At 64.6% G+C, this 22,536-nt stretch overlaps 1 protein-coding gene across 1 annotated transcript; it reads left to right on the top strand.

The window, feature by feature from the left end:
* The first annotated feature begins 120 nt into the window (after positions 1-120).
* On the top strand, positions 121-22,309 carry MMS19 (MMS19 homolog, cytosolic iron-sulfur assembly component). The gene is given in 32 exon segments (XM_038408855.2): positions 121-273; positions 5,791-5,839; positions 6,654-6,754; positions 7,629-7,714; positions 8,278-8,352; positions 8,996-9,065; positions 9,223-9,246; positions 9,249-9,350; positions 9,561-9,622; positions 10,985-11,071; positions 11,764-11,838; positions 12,018-12,095; positions 12,380-12,518; positions 12,810-12,964; positions 13,082-13,160; positions 13,529-13,654; positions 13,959-14,040; positions 15,073-15,170; positions 16,837-16,977; positions 17,371-17,526; positions 17,962-18,061; positions 19,076-19,178; positions 19,265-19,339; positions 19,493-19,619; positions 19,733-19,833; positions 19,924-19,980; positions 20,130-20,316; positions 20,972-21,054; positions 21,138-21,302; positions 21,374-21,433; positions 21,830-21,930; positions 22,014-22,309. Coding segments are annotated over 32 exon segments (3,075 nt in total). The 5' UTR covers positions 121-170; the 3' UTR covers positions 22,042-22,309.
* Positions 22,310-22,536: the final 227 nt, after the last annotated feature.

Raw genomic sequence — 22,536 nt, 5'->3', positions numbered from 1 at the left:
CCCCCAGCACTGAGCCTTCCCCTCCGCGCACGCGCACTGGCATTTCCCTGAGTTCGTCCGCCCCAGTTTGTCACGTGACCGATGTTGTCCCGCCTATCCACCGTGACGGGGGGGTCGCTCCCTGGCGCGCATGCGCTGCTGTTTCGGGGCCCCCCCCTCCACAGCGCATCATGGCGGCGGCCGGTGTTGGGGGGCCGGGCGGCGCCCTGCGGGGCTGGGTGCGGGACTTCGTGGCCGGGCAGCAGGACGGGCGGGCGGCCGAGGTGGCGGCAGGTACCGGCTGGGCCGGGGCGATGTGGGGCTGGGGGCAGGGTGCATTGGGAGCTGGGGGGGCGTGGGGCTGGGGGCAGGGTGGATTGGGAGCTGGGGGCGTGGGGCTGGGGGGAGGGTGGATTGGGAGCTGGGGGGGCGTGGGGCTGGGGGCAGGGTGGATGGGAGCTGGGGGGCGTGGGGCTGGGGGGAGGGTGGATTGGGAGCTGGGGGGGCGTGGGGCTGGGGGCAGGGTGGATTGGGAGCTGGGGGGCGTGGGGCTGGGGGCAGGGTGGATTGGGAGCTGGGGGGGCGTGGGGCTGGGGGCAGGGTGGATTGGGAGCTGGGGGGGGCGTGGGGCTGGGGGCAGGGTGGATTGGGAGCTGGGGGGCGTGGGCTGGGGGGAGGTGGATTGGGAGCTGGGGGGGCGTGGGGCTGGGGGCAGGGTGGATTGGGAGCGGGGGGCGTGGGGCGGGGGCCAGGGTGGATTGGGAGCTGGGGGGGCGTGGGGCTGGGCGCAGGGTGGATTGGGAGCTGGGGGGCGTGGGGCTGGGGGCAGGGTGGATTGGGAGCTGGGGGGCGTGGGGCTGGGGGAGGGTGGATTGGGAGCTGGGGGGGCGTGGGGCTGGGGGAAGGGTGGATTGGGAGCTGGGGGGCGTGGGGTGGGGGGAGGGTGGATTGGGAGCTGGGGGGGCGTGGGGCTGGGGGCAGGGGTGGATTGGGAGCTGGGGGGGCGTGGGGCGGGGGCAGGGTGGATTGGGAGCTGGGGGCGTGGGGCTGGGGGGAGGGTGGATTGGGAGCTGGGGGGGCGTGGGCTGGGGGCAGGGTGGATTGGGAGCTGGGGGGAGTGGGCTGGGGGAGGGTGGATTGGGAGCTGGGGGGGGCGTGGGGCTGGGGGCAGGGTGGATTGGGAGCTGGGGGGGCGTGGGGCTGGGGGCAGGGTGGATGGGAGCTGGGGGGAGTGGGGCTGGGGGGAGGGTGGATTGGGAGCTGGGGGGCGTGGGGCTGGGGGCAGGGTGGATTGGGAGCTGGGGGGCGTGGGCTGGGGGGAGGGTGGATTGGGGGGGGGGGGCGTGGGGCTGGGGGCAGGGTGGATTGGGAGCTGGGGGGGCGTGGGGCTGGGGGGAGGGTGGATTGGGAGCTGGGGGGGCGTGGGGGTGGGGGGAGGGTGGATTGGGAGCTGCGGGGGGTGGGGCTGGGGCCAGGGTGGATTGGGAGCTGGGGGGCGTGGGGGTGGGGGCAGGGTGGATTGGGAGCTGGGGGGGCGTGGGGCTGGGGGCAGGGTGGATTGGGAGCTGGGGGGCGGGGCTGGGGGGAGGGTGGATTGGGAGCTGGGGGGGCGTGGGGCGGGGGCAGGGTGGATTGGGAGCTGGGGGCGTGGGGCTGGGGGGAGGGTGGATTGGGAGCTGGGGGGGCGTGGGGCTGGGGGCAGGGTGGATTGGGAGCTGGGGGGCGTGGGGCGGGGGGGAGGGTGGAGGGAGCTGGGGGGGCGTGGGGCTGGGGGCAGGGTGGATTGGGAGCTGGGGGGCGTGGGGTGGGGCCAGGGTGGATTGGGAGCTGGGGGGCGTGGGGCTGGGGCCAGGGTGGATTGGGAGCTGGGGGGGCGTGGGGCTGGGGGCAGGGTGGATTGGGAGCTGGGGGGCGTGGGGCTGGGGGCAGGGTGGATTGGGAGCTGGGGGGCGGGGGGCGGGGGGAGGGTGGATTGGGAGGGGGGGGCGGGGGGGGGGGGGGGCAGGGTGGATTGGGAGCTGGGGGGCGTGGGGCTGGGGGAGGGTGGATTGGGAGCTGGGGGGCGGGGGCTGGGGGCAGGGTGGATTGGGAGCTGGGGGGGCGTGGGGCTGGGGGCAGGGTGGATTGGGAGCTGGGGGGCGTGGGGCTGGGGGAGGGTGGATTGGGAGCTGGGGGGGCGTGGGGCTGGGGGCAGGGTGGATTGGGAGCTGGGGGGCGTGGGGCTGGGGGGAGGGTGGATTGGGAGCTGGGGGGGCGTGGGGCTGGGGGCAGGGTGGATTGGGAGCTGGGGGGGCGTGGGGCTGGGGGCAGGGTGGATTGGGAGCTGGGGGGCGTGGGGCTGGGGGCAGGGTGGATTGGGAGCTGGGGGGGCGTGGGGCTGGGGGCAGGGTGGATTGGGAGCTGGGGGGCGGGGGGCTGGGGGGAGGGTGGATTGGGAGCTGGGGGGGGCGTGGGGCTGGGGGCAGGGTGGATTGGGAGCTGGGGGGCGTGGGGCTGGGGGGAGGGTGGATTGGGAGCTGGGGGCGCGTGGGGGCTGGGGGAGGGTGGATTGGGAGCTGGCGGGGGCGTGGGGCTGGGGCAGGGTGGATTGGGAGCTGGGGGGCGTGGGGCTGGGGAGGGTGGATTGGGAGCTGGGGGGCGTGGGGCTGGGGCAAGGGTGGATTGGGAGATGGGGGGGCGTGGGGCTGGGGGCAGGGTGGATTGGGAGCTGGGGGGCGTGGGGCTGGGGGTGAGGGTGGATTGGGAGCTGGGGGGCGTGGGGCTGGGGGCAGGGTGGATTGGGAGCTGGGGGCGTGGGGCTGGGGGGAGGGTGGATTGGGAGCTGGGGGGGCGTGGGGCTGGGGGCAGGGTGGATTGGGAGCTGGGGGGGCGTGGGGCTGGGGGCAGGGTGGATGGGAGTGGGGGGCGTGGGGCTGGGGGGAGGGTGGATGGGAGCTGGGGGGGCGTGGGGCTGGGGGCAGGGTGGATTGGAGCTGGGGGGCGTGGGGCTGGGGGGAGGGGTGGATTGGGAGCTGGGGGGGCGTGGGGCTGGGGGCAGGGTGGATTGGGAGCTGGGGGGGCGTGGGGCTGGGGGCAGGGTGGATTGGGAGCTGGGGGGGCGTGGGGCTGGGGGCAGGGTGGATTGGGAGCTGGGGGGGGGGGGTCTGGGGAGGGTGGATTGGGAGCTGGGGGCGTGGGGTGGGGAGGGTGGATTGGGAGCTGCGGGGGCGTGGGGCTGGGGCCAGGGTGGATTGGGAGCTGGGGGGGCGTGGGGCTGGGGCAGGGTGGATTGGGAGCTGGGGGGGCGTGGGGCTGGGGGGCAGGGTGGATTGGGAGCTGGGGGGGAGTGGGGTGGGGCGGGTGCGATGGGGAGCTGCGGGGGCGTGGGGCTGGGGGCAGGGTGGAGTGGGAGCTGGGGGGGCGTGGGGGTGTGCGGAGGGTGGATTCGGAGCTGGGGGGGCGTGGGGCTGGGGCCAGGGTGGATTGGGAGCTGGGGGGCGTGGGGCTGGGGGGAGGGTGGATTGGGAGCTGGGGGGGCGTGGGGCTGGGGGGAGGGTGGATTGGGAGCTGGGGGGCGTGGGGGTGTGGGGAGGGTGGATTGGGAGCTGGGGGGCGTGGGGCTGGGCGCAGGGTGGATTGGGAGCTGGGGGGCGTGGGGCTGGGCGCAGGGTGGATTGGGAGCTGGGGGGCGTGGGGCTGGGGGCAGGGTGGATTGGGAGCTGGGGGGCGTGGGGCTGGGGGCAGGGTGGATTGGGAGCTGGGGGGGCGTGGGGCTGGGGGGCAGGGTGGATTGGGAGCTGGGGGGGCGTGGGGCTGGGGGGAGGGTGGATTGGGAGCTGGGGGGGCGTGGGGCTGGGGGCAGGGTGGATTGGGAGCTGGGGGGCGTGGGGGTGTGGGGAGGGTGGATTGGGAGCTGCGGGGGCGTGGGGCTGGGGCCAGGGTGGATTGGGAGCTGGGGGGGCGTGGGGCTGGGGGCAGGGTGGATTGGGAGCTGGGGGGCGTGGGGCTGGGGGGAGGGTGGATTGGGAGCTGGGGGGGCGTGGGGCTGGGGCCAGGGTGGATTGGGAGCTGGGGGGGCGTGGGGGTGTGGGGAGGGTGGATTGGGAGCTGGGGGGGCGTGGGGCTGGGGGCAGGGTGGATTGGGAGCTGGGGGGGCGTGGGGCTGGGGCCAGGGTGGATTGGGAGCTGGGGGGGCGTGGGGCTGGGGGCAGGGTGGATTGGGAGCTGGGGGGGCGTGGGGGTGTGCGGAGGGTGGATTCGGAGCTGGGGGGGCGTGGGGCTGGGCGCAGGGTGGATTGGGAGCTGGGGGGCGTGGGGCTGGGGCCAGGGTGGATTGGGAGCTGGGGGGGCGTGGGGCTGGGGGCAGGGTGGATTGGGAGCTGGGGGGGCGTGGGGCTGGGGGGAGGGTGGATTGGGAGCTGGGGGGGCGTGGGGCTGGGGCCAGGGTGGATTGGGAGCTGGGGGGGCGTGGGGATGGGGCCAGGGTGGATTGGGAGCTGGGGGGCGTGGGGCTGGGAGGAGGGTGGATTGGGAGCTGCGGGGGCGTGGGGCTGGGGGGAGGGTGGATTGGGAGCTGCGGGGGCGTGGGGCTGGGGGGAGGGTGGATTGGGAGCTGGGGGGCGTGGGGGTGTGGGGAGGGTGGATTGGGAGCTGCGGGGGCGTGGGGCTGGGGGGAGGGTGGATTGGGAGCTGCGGGGGCGTGGGGCTGGGGGGAGGGTGGATTGGGAGCTGGGGGCAGGGGGAATGTGGGGCAGGCTGGGACTCTGGGTTAGGATGGTGACGGGTGCTTGCCTGGGGGAGGGTGGGCGAGGTTGGATGCAGGAGAACGGTGCTCCAGGTGACTTGGGTGACATCTGCACCTTCTGGGGTTTGATGGGGCCCAGTCACTGGCTGCCTTTCCTGTGTTTAGGTTCCCAGCCCTCCCTGCCCCTCTCATGGCGGGGTAGCTCTCTCCTGTGGGGTCTGTCGGGTGGGAGGTAACTGTCCGCACGGTATTGCACACTGGCGAGGCCTCGCCTGCACTGCTGTGTCGAAGCGCGGGCACCGCGCCTTAGGAAAGACGGGGTGAGCGAGAGAGTCCAGGGGACGCCAGCAGCAATGATAAAAGGTTTAGAAAACCTGACCTGTGAAGGCTGGTTAATAAAAGGCATGTTTACTTCAGAAAAGACTGCGGGGAAAATCTGATAATAGCCTGTAAATGTGTTGAGGGCTGTTTTAGGGGACGGGGATCAGTTGTTCTCCATGTGCATCAAGGATAGGACAGAAGTACTGGGCTTCATCTATAAGGATCGTCATGCTCTGGACTAGGCACCCTAGCCAAAGCTAGCAGTAGAACCTGGGAGTCCTGACACTGTCTCACTCGGGCCATCCTCTAAGCAAAGATGGCACCAAAACGCTCTGGATCCCACGGCGGGACTTTTCTGCTGATGGCAGCCAGCCCCTGGCTCCCATGGCGGGGGACAGGGACTGAATGGTATTCCACTCCCTTGCCCAGTGAGGCTTTAGAGGGGCTCCTTGCATGGGACTGGAACTTAGACCCTCGTGTGGCACCGAGTTCTGCTGCAGCAGGCGATGCAGAGACTCGGTAAAACCCGCCCCTGCCCATTGTCTCCTCGGAAGCTGGCGTGTGTGCACCATCCCCTGCCAAGCGCCACAATTCCCTGTAAGTCCCCCAGTACTTAATGGGGTGCTAGGGAAACATCTGTGCTACCAGCTAGGCCTGCCTCTCCTTCCACAGTGGGGAAGAGCAGCCTAGCCCTGCTCTCTGCGGCCCCTTTCTGTCTGAGGGACGCATTGGGCCCTCCCTGGCTCATCATTTGTCTCATTTCCTAGGGGTGAAAGCGGGAAGCTGGACCATCTTGGAGATCGTGGAAGCCCTGGGGTGAGAGGAACCTCGTACACCTTCTGCCTCTTCCTCCTCCAGCTCAGGAAAGTCAGGGGCTCGGAATGGAGCTCCCCTCAGGAGCGGGAGTGTTAGAGGCAGAGGGGGCTTTGTGTCGCTCCTCTGGCCTGGAGCTGAGACCCCCCCCGGGCACTCTGGCTGTATCGGTACCATGCAGCGCCCCCTCTGGGGATGAGCATTCATGGAGCTTGGGCCGAGTGCCACCTCCCTTGCCCAGCCCATGCATACCGGATTGCTTCAGGAGAATGAATTCTGGGACTCAAACCAAGCAGGAGTCGCCACCAAGTCTTTGCCTGCCAGGATCCAGAGTAACTGCCCCACGCCCCCATCTCCCACGGGAGTTCCCTGCTGGCGTGGGCTGCTGGGTGGGTGTTCTCAAGGAAGGGTCCTTGTCTCGGTGCTGCTCCTCGCTCTCAGTCCCTGCGGCCAGTCGGAACCAAGAGCCGTTTCTTTGCCCGGCTCCTGGCTGCGTTTGATAACGGAGAATTGGGGTTTCTCTGTTGTGGATGTATTGGGGGTGGGGGAGGGGCCTCTGGTGTCAGCTTCATAGCCCCGGACAGATTACTGAGTGAAGTCTCCCAGTCCTCCTCCCTCGAGGGCCGGTGGGGGGCTGTATTACTGAGAGGGGAAGTGACTTTGCCAAGGCCATGCAGCCAGTGTCAGAACTGGGCACAGAGCAGAGTAGTCCTTGCAGCCGGCCCCTGCTCTGACTGCTACTCTCCCCCCACTTGTGCACACTGAATGGGGGCTCTGCTCACCGCGGTCCTCTCGTCTTTCTCCACCCCACCTTTAGGTCCTGCCTTGAGAACACAGAACCTCGCATGCGTGGGCGAGGCCTCCAGCTGCTGTCCCAGGTCCTGCTCCACTGTCACTCCTTGCTCCAAGAGGAAGAAGGTAGGGTATGTGCCAGCCCCCTTCTCCCTGTGTAACTTCAGCCCTGGACACCAGAGTGGGCATTGGTCTAGTAGCTGGGTGACTTGCCATGCACATGATGTGCCGTAGCGCAGGGGTGCTCAAACTGGGGGTCATGACACCTCAGGGAGTCACAAGGTTATTTCGTGGGGGTCGCGAGCTGTCAGCTTCCACTCCAAACCCTGCTGGTCTCCAGCATTTATAATAGCATTAAATATAAAAATGTGTTTTTAATTGAAAGGGGGGGTCACACTCAGAGCCTTGCTGTGTGAAAGGGGTCCCTGTTTGTGCCAGGGCTTGGAGTGTTCCCCTGCAGTAGCAGAGGGCACAGGTGCTGTGAGCTGGCACTTCGGGTCTGCTTCCTGCCGCAGTGGCCCCAGGGTGCTCTAGGCTGTGATTTAGGGCAAAGGAACGCGATCTGGAGCGGGGTGGGGAATCCCAGACTGCTGCTGTGGCCCTGCTCCCGCCCTGTGATGTCTCGCTGCTTGGCTGAGCTGACTTGCCGGCTCCCGGCCCGGTGTTTACACATGCGCTTACGCCCAGGCCCTTATCTGCTTTCGCCCAGATGTGGGCAGAGCTGCTGGTGCAGGCCCCACCTCATTAGTGCTCAGACATGGGGTGCAGAAGGGGCTGTTCTTGGGGTAGAGAGGTGGGGGGGGTCGATCCAGGGGGAGTGGATGGTGCTGCTGATGGCAGAAAGCCTGCAGCCGCTCCAGAGCCAGGCGTTCACCAGGAAGTGGCCTGGCAGCTGGCTCTGCTGCCCAGTCCCAGGTGCCATGGCTCTCCGGGAGGTGTGGGCTCAGCCCGCAGAGCTGGGGTTGGGGGTCTAACATGTAGGGCGTTTGTTTCCATGCAGTGACGCACCTGGTCCTGTTCTGTGAGAACCGGCTGAAGGATCATCACCTTGTGATCCCTGCTGTGCTACAGGGACTCCACGCGCTGGTGAGCTCGCTTCTCCTGCTGCTGCACCCCCTCTCCGCCCAGCCAGGAGAAGGATTCCAGGACAGAGCTGGGAACCAGCAACATCTGTCCGTCTGGGGGACACGGGAGCCTGCTAGTCTGTTGGTGCCTGCTGTGGCCTGTCAGATACTTCCGAAGAAGCTGAAGCCACCTCTAATGCATGTGAACGATACTGGGGGGACGGGGGACGACACAGATGCCTTCCTGACCCTGTGGGGGCGGGGACAAGGACAGCTTAGACCCTGAAGCATGAGGTTGGATCACCCTTATTACGTGTTAATGGCCATGGACTAGCTCCTCCCCAGGAGTGGGTGGATCCCTCTGGCGCAGGATTTGGCTGGGCAGAGGTGATTGAATCATTAGTGTGATTAGCCTGTGGGCTCCCTGACATTAGACTGTGCAGAGTGTGAGGTGACAGCTGGTAAATCCTGTCCTGTGTGTTGAGGGGGGATAGGATGGGGGCACCCCACTCTGCTGCAGATCACCTTCCGGTGGTGGCTGGCAGCTCTGCACTGTATCTTATTTTTCTCTCCCTGTGTCCCCAGAGCATGTGCGAGGTGCTGGCCCCAGGCCTGGCTGTGTCCGTGCTCAAAGCCATCTTCCAGGAGGTGCACGTTCAGGTGAGCGGCCAGAGCCTGTCTGTCACACCCCTTCACGGGCCCTTCCCAGCTGCTGTCCGCGCCCCCATGGGCCAGGGTCATGTGTTGCGTGCATGCTCCGGTGAGTCAGACTGCGCAAGTGCCTCTTGGCTACGGGCACAGCTCCTGCTCCTGTGTCCCTCCTGCATGGCGGTGTGGATCAAGCCATGCCTGGAGGAGGGCAGCGCGGTCCCTGGGGACTCCCTGCTGGCTGGCTGCTCTAGAGCCGGCTGCCTCCTGGGGAGTGGTTGGAAAAGTCTCAGAGAGCAGAGCCTTGGGTCCCATCTGGTCCGTGTCCCTGCCCCCTCTGGCCAGGGCGGGATTGGGCCCTTCAGGCTGTTCTGCAGGCCAGGGTTAGACCTCCAAGCAACGTGGATTCCACCTGTTCTGGGAGATGATTGCCCAGTCTGACCTCCTTGTTTAATGCCCTCGCACTCCTCCTGCTTGCACCCCTGTGTGCCACACTAACTTCCCTCCCCTGGGGGTGCATGTCCTTCGTGTTGGCGTCCCTTCACCCAGCAGCACTGTGTGTCGTAGTCCCTCCAGCCCCAAGTCAGCTCTGCTGTGATCCCTCTGCTCTGGATCACACGTGTGTTCTCCTAACTTCTCCACTCTTCCCCTCCAGTCCCTGCCACAGCTGGATCGCCACACGGTCTACAGCATCATCACCAACTTCATGCATACCAGAGAGGAAGGTGAGGCAGGGAGACAACCCACTGGAAGTGAGGAGGGTGGGCGCTGTGGCCTGGCTGAGGGCATGGGGGACCCCGCTGGCAGTGCCCTGTGGCTTGGCCCAGCGGCTGGGCTGTGGGGACCCTGGGCCATTGGTGTGCATGCTCCTTCCCTCTGCAGAGCTGAAGAGCCTGGGCGCCGACTTCACTTCGGCTTCATCCAGGTGATGGACGGGGAGAAGGACCCTCGCAATCTGCTGGTTGCCTTCCAGATCGTCCGCGACCTCATCCTCAAGGACTATGTGCTGGGTAAGCGCATGGCAGCCCTGCCGCCCTCGGCCCTGCAGGCGGCTTGGGGGGCCCCTGCTGTTGGAGGGGTCTGCCTCCTGGGCAGCCACCACCCTCGGAGGCCCCTGTGATCCTGAGCTGCCTTGGGCTGGCTCCAGAGCTGCTGGCTCCTGGCCTGGTCTCCTGTGGGGCTGGCCCTGGGGCTGAGCCATCTCTGCTCTCTCCCTGCAGGTCCCTTCGTGGAGGAGCTCTTTGAAGTGACATCCTGCTACTTCCCCATTGATTTTACTCCTGTGAGTGAGTCTCTCCTCCCCATACCTTCTGCATTGCCCGTCAGCACGCTCCCATGGGGCCAGGGCTGGGGGTAAGTGGGGCAAGGTGAGAACCGAGGCTGGTGAGTGTCCCATTGTGGGTCTCGGTGTCCTAGACGGTGTGCGTGAGGCCAGGTTCGTTTGACTGGAATTGCTGGTCTCTGGTCCCTTTGTTTCCTATCTTTTAAACAGTTACCAATCCATGAGAGGATCATGGATTTTATCCCATGACAGGTTTCAGAGTAGCAGCCGTGTTAGTCTGTATCCGTAAAAAGAAAAAGAGGACTTGTGGCACCTTAGAGACTAACAAATTTATTTGAGCATAAGTTTTCTTGAGCTACAGCAATGAATGCATCCGATGAAGTGAGCTGTAGCTCACAAAAGGTTATGCTCAAATAAAAAAAGCTTATGCTCAAATAAATTTGTTAGTCTCTAAGGTGCCACAAGTCCTCCTTTTCTTTTTATCCCATGACAGTTTACTTTACTTAAGAGCCTTTGGTGAGGGTCCTTGTCAAAGACTTTCTGAAAGTCCAGGTACACTATATCCACTGGATCCCCCTTGTCCACATGCTTGTTGGCATTCTCAGAAAATTCTAGTAGATTGGTGAGGCAAAAACCATGTTGACGCTTCCCCAACAAATCAAGTTCATCTCTGTCTCGTAATTCTGTTCTTACTATACTTTCAACCAGTTTCCCTGGTACTGAAGTCAGGCTCACCGGCCTGTAATTGCCAGGATCAGCTCTGGAGCCTTTTTAAAAAAATTGGTGTCCCATTAGCTCTCTGCCAGTCATCTTTGTCCAGAGGCTGATTGAAGCGATCACTTAGGTTACATACCACAATTAATAATTCTGCAATTTCACATCTGAGTTCCTTCAGAACCCTTGAGTGAATCCCATCTGGTCCTGGTGACGTATTGCTGTTTATCAGTTTGTTCCAAAACCTCCTCTAATGACTCCTCAATCTGGGACAGTTCCTCAGATTCACCTAAAAAGACTGGCTCAGACGTGGGAATCTCCCTCACACCCTCAGCCGTGAAGACCAAAGCAAAGAAACTTGCCAGAGTCTGTGCTCCTTTCTATTTTCCTCAGTGGGATTTGATTTGCAGGGTTTAAAAGATGCCTTTTTCTCTCTAATGGCCTCTTTTACTCTGTGAAAAGAAAAGGAGGACTTGTGGCACCTTGGAGACTAACAAATTTATTTGAGCATAAGCTTTCGTAGCTACAGCTCACTTCATCGGATGCATGCAGTGGTTCAGCCATGGTGGCATGTTTTACTGCTCGTTCTGTTCTGTTCTTTGGGGAATCTGTCTGACGGGCTTCCTGCTCTTTGTGCTTCTGTTCCAGCCCCCCAACGACCCTCATTGCATTCAGAGAGAGGACCTGATTGTGAGCCTCCGGGCTGTGCTGGCCTCCACACCCCGGTTTGCCGAGGTACGATGCCCCTGGGGTGGGGAGCAGCAGCTACACCAAGGAGCTTCGCCCTTCTGAGGTGGAGGGAGGGTGGGCTGGTGTTTCTGGGCTCTGGGTTGTAGTGCAGGAGAGGACCGGATGTGCTGGTCTGGGTGCTGGCCCCTCTCCAGACCGGCAAGCAGCACCTCTGAGGAGAACCAGCTCCCTGCATGGTACACCGTGGTGGGAGGAGGGAATTCACAGATCCCATTGTGGAGCTGGAGGGATGTGGGGTTGGGGCCATTGTGATAGTCTGGGCCCCGGTCCCCTTGGTTGGTGACCCTCTCTGTCACAAATGTATGCCACGGTTTACATGTGGGTGGCTGGGCCCCAGAGCGAGGACCGGCCAGGCTGGCTCTGGGCTGCTGGGCACTGATGCCAAACGCGGTGGGGAGAGACCTGCTCTGGGGAAGCAGTGCTAGGTCTCAGTGCTCTGGTGGAGGATGGCAGCTGATGGGCTGGGCCTCCCCTGGAAAGGGCTGCAAGCCCTGGCAGGTGCCCCTGTGTCCCATGCCCTGCGAGCTCAGGATGGCTGCCGGCAGCCATGCATTGGGGAAGGCTCTGCACTCACAGCCCTGCCTCCGTCTGGGGACGGGGGAGTTCCAGGTCCTAGGTGGGGAGCTGGCGGTGTGGGCTGGGTCCAGGGAGTCTAACCCACCTCTCTCTTGCTGCAGTTCCTGCTGCCGCTGCTAATCGAGAAGATGGACTCGGAGATGCAGAGCGCCAAGCTGGACTCCCTGCAGACCCTGGTACGGGGGACGGGCTGGAGCACTGGGTCTCTTCTCCCTGGCCCTAACGCGGTTGTCCCTGTAGCCCTGCCCACAGCCAGCCTGGCAGGCTGAGCCCTCTGATGGGGGAGATGTCCCTGCTCTCTGGCCCCCTCCCTTGCTGGCTCTTCCCTAACGTCTGTCCTGGCTCCCTCCTGCAGGGCGCCTGCTGCACCATCTACGGGCAGAAGGAGCTGCAGGAATTTCTCCCCAGCCTCTGGTCGTCCCTGCGCAGGGAGGTGAGTGCAGCTGGGCCCCATGAGCGCAGCTGGGGGCAGGAGGCTCCCTGCTGGGAAGAGGAGTCTTCCGCATCCCCGCAGGAGAGCCCCAGAGCACTGCGGCCAGCCCTGGCTGAGCCCTGGCAGCCCTGCCCAGAGCACGAGGGTTGGGGGGAACCAGACCCCATCGGGGCTTTTGGGGGGTGCATTTGGGGCGGGGCCCTGTGCTCCATTTCCAGAGCTAGTGGGAGTGGGGTCCATCTCCCTCTGGCTGGCATCTGAGCATGTCTGACTTCCTCCCGCAGGTGTTCCAGACGGCCAGCGAGAAGGTCGAGGCGGAGGCTCTGGCTGCGCTGCACAGCCTGGCTGCCTGCCTGTCCCGCTCCGTGCTCAGCTCGGACACTGAGGACCTGCTAGACTCCTTCCTGAGCGGCATCCTGCAAGGTACCTCCTGGAGGGGCCCTGCACGGCGCCCACGCCTGGCTCTGGGGCCTGCGTGCACTGAGTGTCCCCTCCCGGCACTCCCCACTGCCACTCCGAATCCTGTTCCCCCTTTGCGGGCCCCGAGTGGGACAGGCCTGGGGAACTGCCAGGGTCGCACCCTTCCCTGCAGAGGGTTGGCATGGCAGGGGCGCCCGTGGGCTCCGGGTGGAAGAGTGTCCTGGAGCTGTGTGAGCGGAGAGCAGCAGTGTGACCTGGGGCTCCTGGGGGTGTAGCTGACGCCTGCTCTCTCAGACTGCAGACACCATCTGTGCGAGCCTGATATGAAGCTGGTGTGGCCGAGTGCCAAGCTCCTGCAGGCAGCGGCGGGCGCCTCCTTCCGAGCCGGCCACCGGATCACCAGCAGCGTCGTGCCCCTGCTTCTGGAGCAGTACAATCAACACCCGCAGGTGAGGGGCGCCCGCCAGTCTGCACCGGGGGGCCCTGGTGCCGGGACACTGCACGGGACCCCCCTACCAGCTCTGAGCAGGGGCCTCTGACCAGGGCTGTACCTTTGCCCCTTGTAGAATAGCCAGCGAAGGACAATCCTGGAGATGCTTCTGGGCTTCTTGGAGCTGCAGCAGAAGTGGGGGCATGAGGATGAAGGTGAGGCTATTAACTCCCCCGCCACCCCAACATGGGGGGGTCATTACCTGCTTCCGAGGTGCCCCCACGGTCCAGACTGTTGCTGCCCTAAGTCCTAGGTGCTGCCCGTTGCCCTGAACTGGGCAGCGATGGGCTGGCAGCACATTCAATATTAGTGATTTAAACTGACTTGCAGATGAACCAGCTGCTGCGTCCCACCACAGAGGTAGCTGCACTTCTGTGGTGGGTGAGGTGTGCTGTGTGTGAAATCTGCGCAGCCCTCAGGCCGGGTGGCACCAGGGCCGGAGGCTATGTCCCCACCCCCCCTGGTTCCTGCTAAGATTTGTGCCCACAGGGGCCCTGACGCTGTCTGTCTGTCTGTCCCCTAGAGGAGAGCGCCCTGCTGTGTTCCCGAGCCCCGCTCTGCTCCATGCTGTTCTCGGCACTGACGGACCCCAGCGTGCAGCTGCAGTTGGTGGGAATCCAAGCCCTGACCGTCCTGGGCAAGCTGCCAGGTTGGTGTCTCCCCGGGGGAGGGTGCTGGTGGTGGCAGCAGCTCGGGTGGGGGAGGCTGTCTGGTTATGGGCTGGTGTCAGTCCCTTGCAGGGCGCTGACAATAGCGGGTGCTCTAGGGCCCTGTTCCCCTCTAGCTGGGCTGTCCTGTGGCCTTGCCAGTGCTGCGCTGGGGCAGCACCTGGGGGCACTGGATGGTGCTGCAGGCTGTGGGGGCAGGGCCTGGCCCGGTGCCCGCTGGACAGTGCCCTGGGCACTGGGCCTGACGTCGAGATGTGGGGAGCTCAGCTGTCTCTCTCGTTTCAGGGCTCCTGGCTCCCCGCGATGTGCAGTTGGTCGTGGATCACCTGACCCGGCTCATCTTGCACGCGGACGATTCCCAGAGCTGGTGAGTGGCTGTGCAGGTCCCCGGCCTGTGGGCAGGCCTATTGTCATGGAGTCCCCAGGCCATGCTCTGGAGCTGCTCCCTACGAAGCCAGGCAGGACTCTGGGGAGGTCTCCTCTCTCTGAGCAGCCTGTCTGCAGGGCACCCAGCTCACCCGGCTTCCCCCTTCCTGGGTCTGACCTTGGAGCATCCAGCATCCTCTGCCCCTCCGTGCGCTTCCCACAGCCAGTCCGACCGGACGGGGTCCTGGGGAGGCCAGAGGATCCTGCCCCCCAACTCCGCAGTCAGACGGGACTCTCAGCCAGCCAGTAAAACAGAAGATTTATTAGACGACGGGAACATGGTCTCACACAGAGCTTGTAGGTGCAGAGAACAGGACCCCTCAGCTGGGTCCATTTTGGGGGGCAGTGAGTCAGACAACCCCATCTGCATTTCACTCCATGTCCCCAGCCAGCCCCAAACTGACTCACCCTCCAGCCCGCCCCCCTCTGGGCTTTGTCCCTTTCCCGGGCCAGGAGGTCACCGGATTCCTTTGTTCTCCAACCCTTTAGCTCTCACCTTGCAGGGGGAAGGGCCCAGGCCATCAGTGGCCAGGAGACAGTGTCGCCATTTATGTACCCTGGACCTTTGCTCAGCAACAATTACACCCCCTTATCCCACCACCTGGAGACTTAAGAAATGCCTAGGGGAAACTGAGGCACCCCTACAGTATTCAGAGAAAACATTAAGAACAGTCCTGCTTCGTCACACCTGGCTAGAACAAACCCAGCTCGCCTGTGGCGGGCTGGGGCCCCACTGGGCTCTGGGGCTCCTGGGTGCCCTGCACCCCAAGAAACATACTGGGGCCTGCCGTGGGAATGGAGGAGTGACCAGGGGTTGGGGAGAAGCCACCAGCTCCCCTATTGAGGGGCTGCGAACCCAGCCTGTCTCTCCTGTGCTCCGAGCCCTTTGCCTGCTGCCTGTGGCTGATGTGGCCATGTGGGACCCTGCTGGCCCCACCCAGCGGCTCTCACCTCTTCTTTTCCTCCCCTGCAGCATGGCTGCGATGGAGGCCGCAGGATCTCTGGCCCCCATCTACCCAGGGGCCTTCACGGGGCGCATGGCGCAGAGGCTCGCGGAGGAGTTGCAGTCAGGTACTGGGGCCTGGCTGGTGTGGGAGGGAGGCAACTCTCTCCTTGGGGGAAGGTCCCATCGCCTCCACCCTGGGAGAGGCTGGGACCCCCGTTCTCCCTCCCCCTCCCCTGTCACTGCAGTGCCCGTGCCATGCAGTACAGAGCCGTGCCACCCTCACTGGCACCCCACTTCTCTCTCCCCTGTCACTGCAGTGCTTGTGCCATGCTGTACAGAGCCACACACCCCTCACTGGCACCCTGCTTCTCCCTCCCCCATCACTGCAGTGCCTGTGCCATGCCTGTGCCATGCTGTGCCCCTCTCACTGGGGCCCTCCCCTCACTCCCCTGTCATTGCAGTGCCCGTGCTATGCCCAGCTCCTAGATGGAGGTGCTATAAGGTGGGTGCATAATTGGTTGAAAAACCGCTCCCAGAGAGGGAGTTATCAGTGGTTCACAGTCAAGCTAGAAGGGCATCATGAGTGGGGTCCCGCAGGGATTGGTTCTCAGTCCGGTTCTGTTCAGTATCTTCATCAACGATTTAGATAATGGCATAGAGAGTATTGGCAGATAATACCAAGCTGGGAGGGGCTACAAGTGCTTTGGAGGATAAGATTAAAATTCAAAATGATCTGGACAAACTGGAGGAATGGTCTGAAGTAAATAGGATGAAATTCAATAAGGACAAATGCAAAGTCCTCCACTTAGACAGGAACAATCAGTTGCACACATACACAATGAGAAATGACTGCCTAGGAAGGAGCACTGCAGAAAGGGATCTGAGGGTCATAGTGGACCACAAGCTAAATACGAGTAAATATAAGCTATGAATAAAAGCTGTTGCAAAAAAAAGCGAACGTCATTCTGGGCTGTCTTAGCAGGAGTGTTGTAAGCAAGACACAAGAAGTAATTTTTCTGCTCTACTCTGCGCTGATTAGGCCCCAACTGGAGTCTTGTGTCCAGTTCAGGGCACCACATGTCAGGAAGGATGTGGACAAATTGGAGAGTCCAGAGAAGAGCAACAGAAATGATGGAAGCTCTAGAAAACATGACCTGTGAGGGAAGACTGAAAACACTGGGTTGGTTTAGTCCGGAGAAGAGAAGACTGAGAGGGGACATGAGAACAGTTCTCAAGTACATAAAAGGCTGTTACAAGGAGGAGGGAGAAGAATTGTTGTTCTTGATCTCTGATGCTAGGACAAGAAGCAATGGGCTTAAATTGCAGCCAGGGCGGTTTAGGTTGGACATTAGGAAAAACGTCCTGTCAGGGTGTTTAAGCCCTGGAATAAGTTGCCCAGGGCGGTTGTGGACTCTCCATCGCTGGAGATTTTGAAGAGCAGGTTAGGAAACCCCTGTCAGGGATGGTCTAGATAATACTTAGTCCTGTCATGAGTGCAGGGGCTGGACTAGACGACCTCTCGAGGTCCCTTCCAGTCCTTAGATTCTCTGATTCTAAGCTATACAGAGCCGTGCCCCCCTCTCGCTGGGACTCCCCTTCCCTCCTGTTACTGCCATGTTCACAGGGGCCCTTCTGCTGCGGCCTGGCCCTGGTGGTGCTCAAAGGGGCTGGGCTGAGTATGGATCCCAGCTGGCTGTGCCCGGTCTCCATTCTGTCTGTTCCCCCACCACCGCCGTCATCCAGAGCCACCTGCCTGTGCCCTGGGTCTCATCCATGTGCCGCTTCTTTCAGAGCGGGAGGAGGAGGGCAGGCGATCCCCGCACTCCCTGCGGGCGCGCTGCCTGCAGGCGCTGGCAGCAGTGTCCACACACCCCGGGATAGTGCGAGAGACGGTTCCTGTCCTGCTGCAGTGTCTGCAACAGGTGCCGAAAGGTAAAGCCACCTGGGAATCCTGCAGGAGCCTTCACGGGTTCCCGAGGGGGCCGGCAGGGGCATCCGCAGAGATGTGTGTGCGTGGGCTGGAGTCCAGGGCTGGGATACCAGGGGGCTGCGGGTTGGGGTTGAGGGGTGTCAGCAGAGCCTCGGGGGAGGGGAGGGGAGGTGCCCAGGGCTGGGCTACCAGGAGGCTGCGGGTCGGGGTTGAGGAGCATTAGCAGAGCTGGTACCTTGCCAGTGCCTCATGGGCTGGAGCTTTGAGCTGGCCCAGGGACACTTCATAAATTGTCCATGTGCTGCTTAGCATCTGCCACCTCCTGAGCCCCTGCAGGGGGGAGTGTTGGCGCTGTCTGTGCCGGGGGGATGTTCATGGGACTCTCTGCCCTGCAGGGAACGTGCCAGTGGGGGCCTGCGACCTGGTGGCCGTGTGCCAGAGCCTGCAGCGGGTGGCGGTGCAGTGCCAGCGGGATGCTGAGAGCTGCTGGTACTACCACCAGACTGTGGTGCCCTGCCTGCTTGCTGTGACGGTGCAGGCCACCATGCAAGGTGAGGCCCAGGCTTGGGCATGGAAGGGGACAGTCTGGGTCTTGGTGCCTCGTTGGGGTCAGACCAGGGGCTTCTGGCTGGAAAGCCGCCATAGGGCACCCAGGACGGATGCTGTCCCTGTGCCTGGCCAGCCCAATAGGCTGGGCCCAGCTGCCCTGCCAGGTGTGGCGCCCTTGGGGAGGCGCTGTCACAGCCTGGAACGTCAAAGGGAAGGTGCCCCTCCCTGCTGGTCCCATTGGTGGCAGTGCCCGGCCCCTGCTGGTGAGAGGACCTGCAATGGCCACGCCAGCCTTGTAGCCCTTCTCCTAACCCTGCAAGTGCCCGGGAGCACTCTGAGGGGTGCCTGAGCCTACACTGCAGGAGCTGTGGCAGGTTCCCCCACGGGTGGGCTGCAGGCAGGCTTTGACCTGGCCCTTTCCTCGCTGCTGGCTGCAGAGAATGCCCATTCGCCACTGGGGAAGCTGCTGCTGGAGGAGGAGGTCTTGACTGCCATGGTGCCCGTCATCAGCGCGGCCAGCGCCCACCTGTGCCCTGAGTGAGTAACACCAGCACCCCAGGGCAGGCCACTGGGGCTCTGAATGGGTTGCCCTGGGGCCACATCACGGAGCCACAGGGTCGGTGCTACTGCCCCAGCTTGGGAGGAGTCCTTCAGTGTGCCAGACCCCCTGGATAAGCCTCACGGCTTCCCCACCTCCTTAGCCTGGACTCCAGCCCCGCTGCCCCCCTGAGCTCCGGGCAGCAGGTCCAGCTGGGAGAGCCCCCGAGGGAGGCTTGTGCAATAGCCCCTGAAGGTTGCCCCTCGGCCAGCGTTCGCAGTGACTTCCCCAACTGTCAGACAATCGGGTTTGTTCGGTAACTGGCCACGGCCCAGGCCGGCCATCGGGTCGCCCAGAGAACTGAAGGTTACAGCATGGCCCATTCTGGGGAGCCCAGAGTCCAGCCAGGCTGTAGGGAGCCCCTGGGTTCCAACTCTGTCGGGTTCCCGCTCCTGGTGAGAGCCCCGACTTCTTCCAGCAGCCCCCTCTGAGCCTCTCACCCCCTTCACAGCCCTTTGATTTTCACCTGGGGGGCGTCTCAGCTTCCTTGCGCAGAGGCGGGGTGATCTCTGTCCTCTGGGGCACTGGGTGTCAGGGTCCTGGGGACTGGATTTGCAATCGGCGGCTCAAATCTCCACTGATCTGGGACCAGGACCAGACAGCCAGGTGACACCCCACCCTTGTCTCAGCCTGTCCTGAGAGGACAGAGTCCTATCCCACCCAGAGGGGACCAGTGCAGGGGAAACTGAGGCACATCAGACTCAAACATATTACAAAAATTTTTCACTTTGTCCCATCACATGCCCGTCCTGCTGCACAGCCCCCCGCTCTGTTCCTTGGGGAGGCAGGGCTGAGCGAAGAGGGGCTGTTTCCTCACCGTGGGGGGCGCTGTGACTCTGGGTGGAAGTGCTGTTCTCCTGACCTGCTTGGCCATGGCTGCTCTGGGGTCTCCCCAGAGCAGCACATCCCAGCATCTCTGAGGCTCCTGCTTGTCTCCCCCTCCCTCCCCGCAGGCTGGCTGCCCAGAGCGTCTCGCAGGTGGTGCCCCTCTTCCTGGACGGGGAGGTCTCCTTCCTGCCTCAGGGCAGCTTTCCCTGCCCCTTCCAGCCCTTCCAGGTGAGTGGGGGCGCAGGGAGGGGCTGAGGCTGCGGGGGGCTGGGGCACGGGCAGTTGGTGACACTGGTGCTGCTTTTCCCTTGCAGGGCGGGCAGCACATGGCAGCACAGAGACGCCTCGTCTCCCTGCTCATGGCATTCGTCTGCTCCTTGCCCAGGAACGTAAGTCGGGGGATGGGCTCACCCGGATTAACGGGGCTGGAGGGGCCGGGGTGAACCGGGGGCAGTGTGGATGCGGCGTGGGCAGCGCCCCCGGGATTGGCAGCTCTGGGGTTTGAGTGCCCAGCATCCATACTGGGTTCTGGTCTCTTCCAGGTGCCGATTCCCCAGCAGGACAGGCTGCTGCAGGAGCTGCTGGCTCTGAGCTGCTCCTGCCACTGCCCCTTCACTGCCAGCGCAGCTGCCAAGTGCTTCGCGGGGCTGGTGAACAAGTCCCCGGCAGGTAAGAGGGTGGGGCGGGCGCGGACCAGTCTCCACTCCGCTGCACCAGCCTCAGGGGCATTTGGCCTGGGCGCTGCAGGACTCTCTCAGCCTGTCCCCTCTGTCCCCCCCCAGGGCAGCAGCTGGACCAGCTCTTGGAGACGGCAGTGAACAGGATGGAGGCCGGCCTTGCCGAGGGCCCGCTCAGAACCCAGGCCCTCGCCCTGCTCCTCTGGGTAAGGACGGCACCCTGGGCTGGAGGGGCCAGCTGGCTGTGCCCGCCCGGCTCTCCAGGGCCAGCTGACTCTGTTCTCTCTGCCCCGCAGGTGAGCAAAGCCCTGGTGCTGCGCTACCATCCGCTGAGCTCCCGCCTGACAGACAAGGTGAGCAGCCAACCGCCCCCTGGAGACGATGCGCAGGGGAGGCCCCGGGGACCCTGCCCACCCTGCACCTCTCCTTGGGCCAGGGAGAGGCCCTGCCAGCCTGGGCGCCTGCCCTCGCTCAGCCTCACGGTTCCTCTCTCCCGCTCCAGTTGTTGGGCCTCCTGGACGATGCTGAGCTGGGCCCCGCGGTGGCCGACGGCTTCTCCCTGCTCATGGCCGACTCCCCCGACGTGCTGCACAAGGGGTGTCACGCCGACGTGCGCATCATGTTCCGCCAGCGCTTCTTCACCGACAACGTGCCCAAGCTGGTGCAGGGCTTCCATGCCGCCGGCCCTGGTGAGCGCGCCGGCCCCCCTGCCCCCGGGCTGCCCCCCGCCACCTGCCCCTCCCTCCCCCGGGCTGCCCCCCGCTCCCTGGGCCACTCCCACCACCTGGGTCCCACCGCCTGGGCCCCTCCTGCTCCCTGGGTTGCTCCCACCCCCTGGGCTGCCCCTGCTGCCTGCCCTTCCGGCTCCCTGGGTCGATCCCACCACCTAGGCCCAGCCCACCATGTGGGCTGACTGCTGCCCCCCGCTGCCTGGGTCCCCCTCCCACCACCTGGGTCCCACCGCCTGGGCCCCTCCTGCTCCCTGGGTTGCTCCCACCGCCTGGGCCCCTCCCACCCCTGCTCCCTGGGTCGCTCCCACCCCCCGGGCCACCCCTGCTGCCTGCCCCTTCTGCCCCCTGGGTCGATCCCACCGCCTGGGTCCCACCGTCTGGGCCCCTCCTGCCCCCTGGGCTGCTCCACCCCGGGCCACCCCCACCACCTGCATCACTCCCACCTCCCAGGCTACCCCCACCCCCCTGGGCTCCCAGCTCTCTGGGTGTGAGTGGTGGGGATCAGCCCCCAGTGTCCACCAGGCCCCCAGCTCTGGGGGGTGCTTCCCCCTTCATGTGTCCATGGCCCCTCCCAGGAACGGGGCTGTGATCCGCTTCCCTCTGCTCTCCCCAGGCGTGAAGGCGAATTACCTGAAGGGCCTGTCCCACGTGCTGAACTGCCTGCCCAGGCCGGTGCTGGTGACGGAGCTGCCCACGGTGAGTGCTGGGCTGGCAGGGCCGGGCTGGGCCGGCCCAGGGGTGCTGAGCCGACACGTCGCTCACTGCCTGTGTCCCCCCAGCTGCTGTCTCTGCTGCTCGAGGCCTTATCCTGCCCGGACCGTGTGGTGCAGCTCTCCACCCTCAGCTGCCTGCAGCCCCTGCTGCTGGAGGCGCCGCATGTCATGAGCCTGCACGTCGACACCTTGGTCACCAAGTTCCTGAGCCTGACCTCTAGCCCCGCCATGGTGCGTGCCCTGCCCCTCTCCCTTCCTTGCCCCACTGCTGCCCACGCTCACCCCGGCGCTCTCTCTTTCAGGCCATCCGCATCGCTGCGCTGCAGTGTGTCCATGCGCTCACCAGCCTGCCCATCCCCGTGGTAAGTGCCCGCTCCCAGCAGCCTGCCTGGCCACCCTCCTTGGGAGACAGGAGCGGCTCAGCAGGCTGGACGCGATGTCTGGCCTCGCTGGGGTAAGGCGAGTGCCAGGGATCACGGCTAAGGGCCAGGCGGACCATGGGTAAGAGGATAGAGCCTGGTGCCCAGGGTGGGGTCCCCCACGGTGGAAGGGGTGAACCCCGGCAGGGAGGAGTGGCTGCAGGGTCTGGAGCGGGCTGAGCACGGCTCCGTACTGCCCGCGGGGGGCATGGAGGCTCGCCAGGGCAGTTCAGATGTCCCCTGTCGGGAACCTGGGGCTGCCAGCCAAGCACAGGCTAGCCAGCCCCTCGCTCCAGGGCGCACAGTGCCCCCGCTGACGGGCAGCACTCTCCCCTCCAGCTGCTCCCGTACAAGCCGCGTGTGATCCGGGCCCTGGCCAGACCCTTGGACGACCTGAAGCGGCTGGTGCGGAAGGAGGCGGTGGTGGCCCGTGGGGAATGGTGAGTGCCGGGGGGTGCGGCAGGGGGCTCCCGGGACAGCCTGGAGCTCACCCCTCACCGTGCTGCCTGTTCTGTGTCTGCAGGTTCCTGCTGGGGAGCCCAGGCAGGTGAGGCCCTGCCCCCACGAGCTCCTGCACTGACTGACAATCGCACCAGGACCCCACTAACCAGCCAAGCCCTTCAGCTGCTGCCCTGGACCAAGCCTCCCAGAGCGGGGTGGGAAGGGCGGCTGGAGGCCAGCCTGCTCCAAGCACAACGGCGGAGCTGCGGGGCAGCCCTGCTCCTGCTGGCTGGAAGGCAGGCGCCTGGCCCCCGGCTGTGCACGCTTACAGGCGGCGCATGGAATCCATGGGCCAGCCGAATAAACACGTTTTGCTAATGGCCTGAGTGGGGAAGATGGCTGGGGTGAGGGGCCAGAGGCTGCTGCTGAGGTGTGAACCCACCAGGGCCACTGCAGTCTCTTTATCTCTCTCCTGGGGGCAAGGGCTTGGCCTGGCCTGGCCTGGCCCGGGGTTTCTCCCGGGCTTAGTCGACTCTGGGTCTGAAAGTCCCAGGGCCCCTCTGAGCCTGCATGTCCCTCCTGCACTCCGCCAGCTAGAGGGGTTT

The sequence above is a fragment of the Dermochelys coriacea genome, chromosome 7 (assembly GCF_009764565.3).
Source record: "Dermochelys coriacea isolate rDerCor1 chromosome 7, rDerCor1.pri.v4, whole genome shotgun sequence".
Taxonomy (NCBI): domain Eukaryota; kingdom Metazoa; phylum Chordata; order Testudines; family Dermochelyidae; genus Dermochelys; species Dermochelys coriacea.
Note: the sequence above shows the minus strand (reverse complement) of the source record. Positions and strands in the feature narration are given on the sequence as shown.